This window comes from Pygoscelis adeliae, unplaced genomic scaffold (genome assembly GCF_000699105.1).
Source record: "Pygoscelis adeliae isolate BGI_AS28 unplaced genomic scaffold, ASM69910v1 Scaffold1065, whole genome shotgun sequence".
NCBI lineage: Eukaryota > Metazoa > Chordata > Aves > Sphenisciformes > Spheniscidae > Pygoscelis > Pygoscelis adeliae.
In genome coordinates, this window is record NW_008824730.1 from 762 (window position 1) to 2,535 (window position 1,774).

Consider the following 1,774-nt stretch of genomic DNA (forward strand, 5'->3'; position numbering starts at 1 on the left):
CTTGTAGTGAGGGTCCCAAAACTGAACACAGTATTCGAGGTGCGGCCGCACCAGTGCCGAGTACAGGGGCACGATCACTGCCCTGCTCCTGCTGGCCACACTATTTCTGATACAGGCCAGGATGCCCTTGGCCTTCTCGGCCACCTGGGCACGCTGCCGGCTCACATCAAACGTGTATCAAACGGAGAGGTTTTCACTTCCTCGCGAGCTAGGTGCTGCAATTAAGTCAGCTGAAAGAGCGACGCCTTTTCGCTACGCGTCTTTGCAGGTGGGATTTCAGAAGATCCTGACTCTAACCTACGTCGACAAGCTGATAGACGACGTTCACAAGGAGTTCAGGGACAAGTATCGCAACGAGTTCCAGCAGAAAGGCGCCCTGGGCCTCCTAAACGGCACCTTTGATTTTAAAGATGACTTCATGCGCCTCCTCCGGTAGCAGAGCCTGATGTTTTTTATTTCCCCCCCCTCAAGTTTGCATTTAGAGCGGGGGTGGGCAGAGCTGAAATTCAGGCTAACGGGCCACCTCCCCGCAGGGATGCAGAGGAGAGCAGTAAAGTCCGAGCTCCCACGGTAATGAAGACGTTTGAGCAGTCTCTCAAGTCCCAGAAGACTGTCAAGTGTATGATAGAAACCCGAGGGGAGAAACCAAAGGAGAAAGTCAAGAACAAGAAGAACAAAGGTTCCAAAAAAGAGGGTGAGTTGACGGGAAAGATGTATTGGGGGGAGGGGGAATAAATATTCCAGAGCTCTGCGTCCCAGCCTGCGCTTTCCCAGTCCTCCCGTAGCTCCCCACCGCTGGTCTGAGCTCGTGTCGGGGCTCTTTCCGGCAGGAACCGAAGCCGTCGCGGCGCCCGGGAAGGCGTCCGCGGGCGACAAGCAGCCCTCTGCAGCCGGGGACAGGGAGGAACTGACCAAGGATGAAATCCTGCAGAAGAACCGGGAGGAATTCTTCAAGAGGCACATGAAAGCGGGGGAGAAGGCCAGGTGGGTAACGAGGACACGGGTCGGTCTACCCGTGCTCCGAACCGGCTCTTCCTGGCGTCCCTTGGCTGCGGCTGAGCCTCTCCTTCCTTCGGTGACCCCCTGGAAGTCAGTCCTTGCTTTCTTGGACCTCGTTTCCCTCTTCCTTATTTCCCCGCTTGCTGGAAAGACTGGGAAAGGGCACGCCGGGGTCCCGGAGGGGGTAAGGGAGCCCGATCCCTTCCCTGGGAGACCCCGCAACACAGCATCTGCCTGGGAGAGGCCCAGAGCTCTCTGTGGTGAGGCTTTCCCGCTGCGAGCAAAGGGCAACGGCCCATCGATGCCTGGCTCGAGCTGAAGTAGACCGAGACAGGGTTAAAGTTCCGATAAGTAAAACTCCAGAGACCCCATCAGCCAGGCTTCGCCTTAATTTCTGCCTTTTTGGGTAATCCGGGCTTCTCTAATTTTCACACCTTCTAAGGGAGGCGATTGCTGCTGCTTCGCTGCCCTGAACAAAACGTGTTCCTGGTCTTTTCTTTCAGCAAATCTCCAAAGCCCGAGGCACAGAAGGAGAAGGGGAAGAAGCCCCGAGTGTGGGATCTGGGGAACTCTAATGCCAAAGTACTCGATTACAGTAACTCGGCTACCAACGGGAGCGCGGAGGCTTGTCCCGCGGAGGAATTCGACCCCGATACGGTAAGGAAAAGTCAGGTCACCGTGTCTGCTTTAGCGCGTCGTTCGGGGATCGGCCGGGCGTTGCAAACCCGGCCCGGGCTCCGCGGCTGGCTGGGAAAGCGGCCGAAACGCGGACTCG

General features: G+C 57.2%; 1 protein-coding gene across 1 annotated transcript in view; it reads left to right on the forward strand.

Annotated features, from left to right (window-relative positions):
* Positions 1 to 121: 121 nt before the first annotated feature.
* SRPR (signal recognition particle receptor (docking protein)) overlaps positions 122 to 1,774 on the forward strand; it is a gene marked incomplete at its 3' end in the record, with an annotated part of 2,959 nt that continues 1,306 nt past the window's right edge. The window contains exons 1-4 of the mRNA XM_009323399.1: positions 122 to 432; positions 534 to 694; positions 831 to 984; positions 1,503 to 1,713. Coding sequence (XP_009321674.1) covers positions 122 to 432; positions 534 to 694; positions 831 to 984; positions 1,503 to 1,713 — 837 coding nt within the window. The remainder of the gene's footprint in view (positions 433 to 533; positions 695 to 830; positions 985 to 1,502; positions 1,714 to 1,774) is intronic.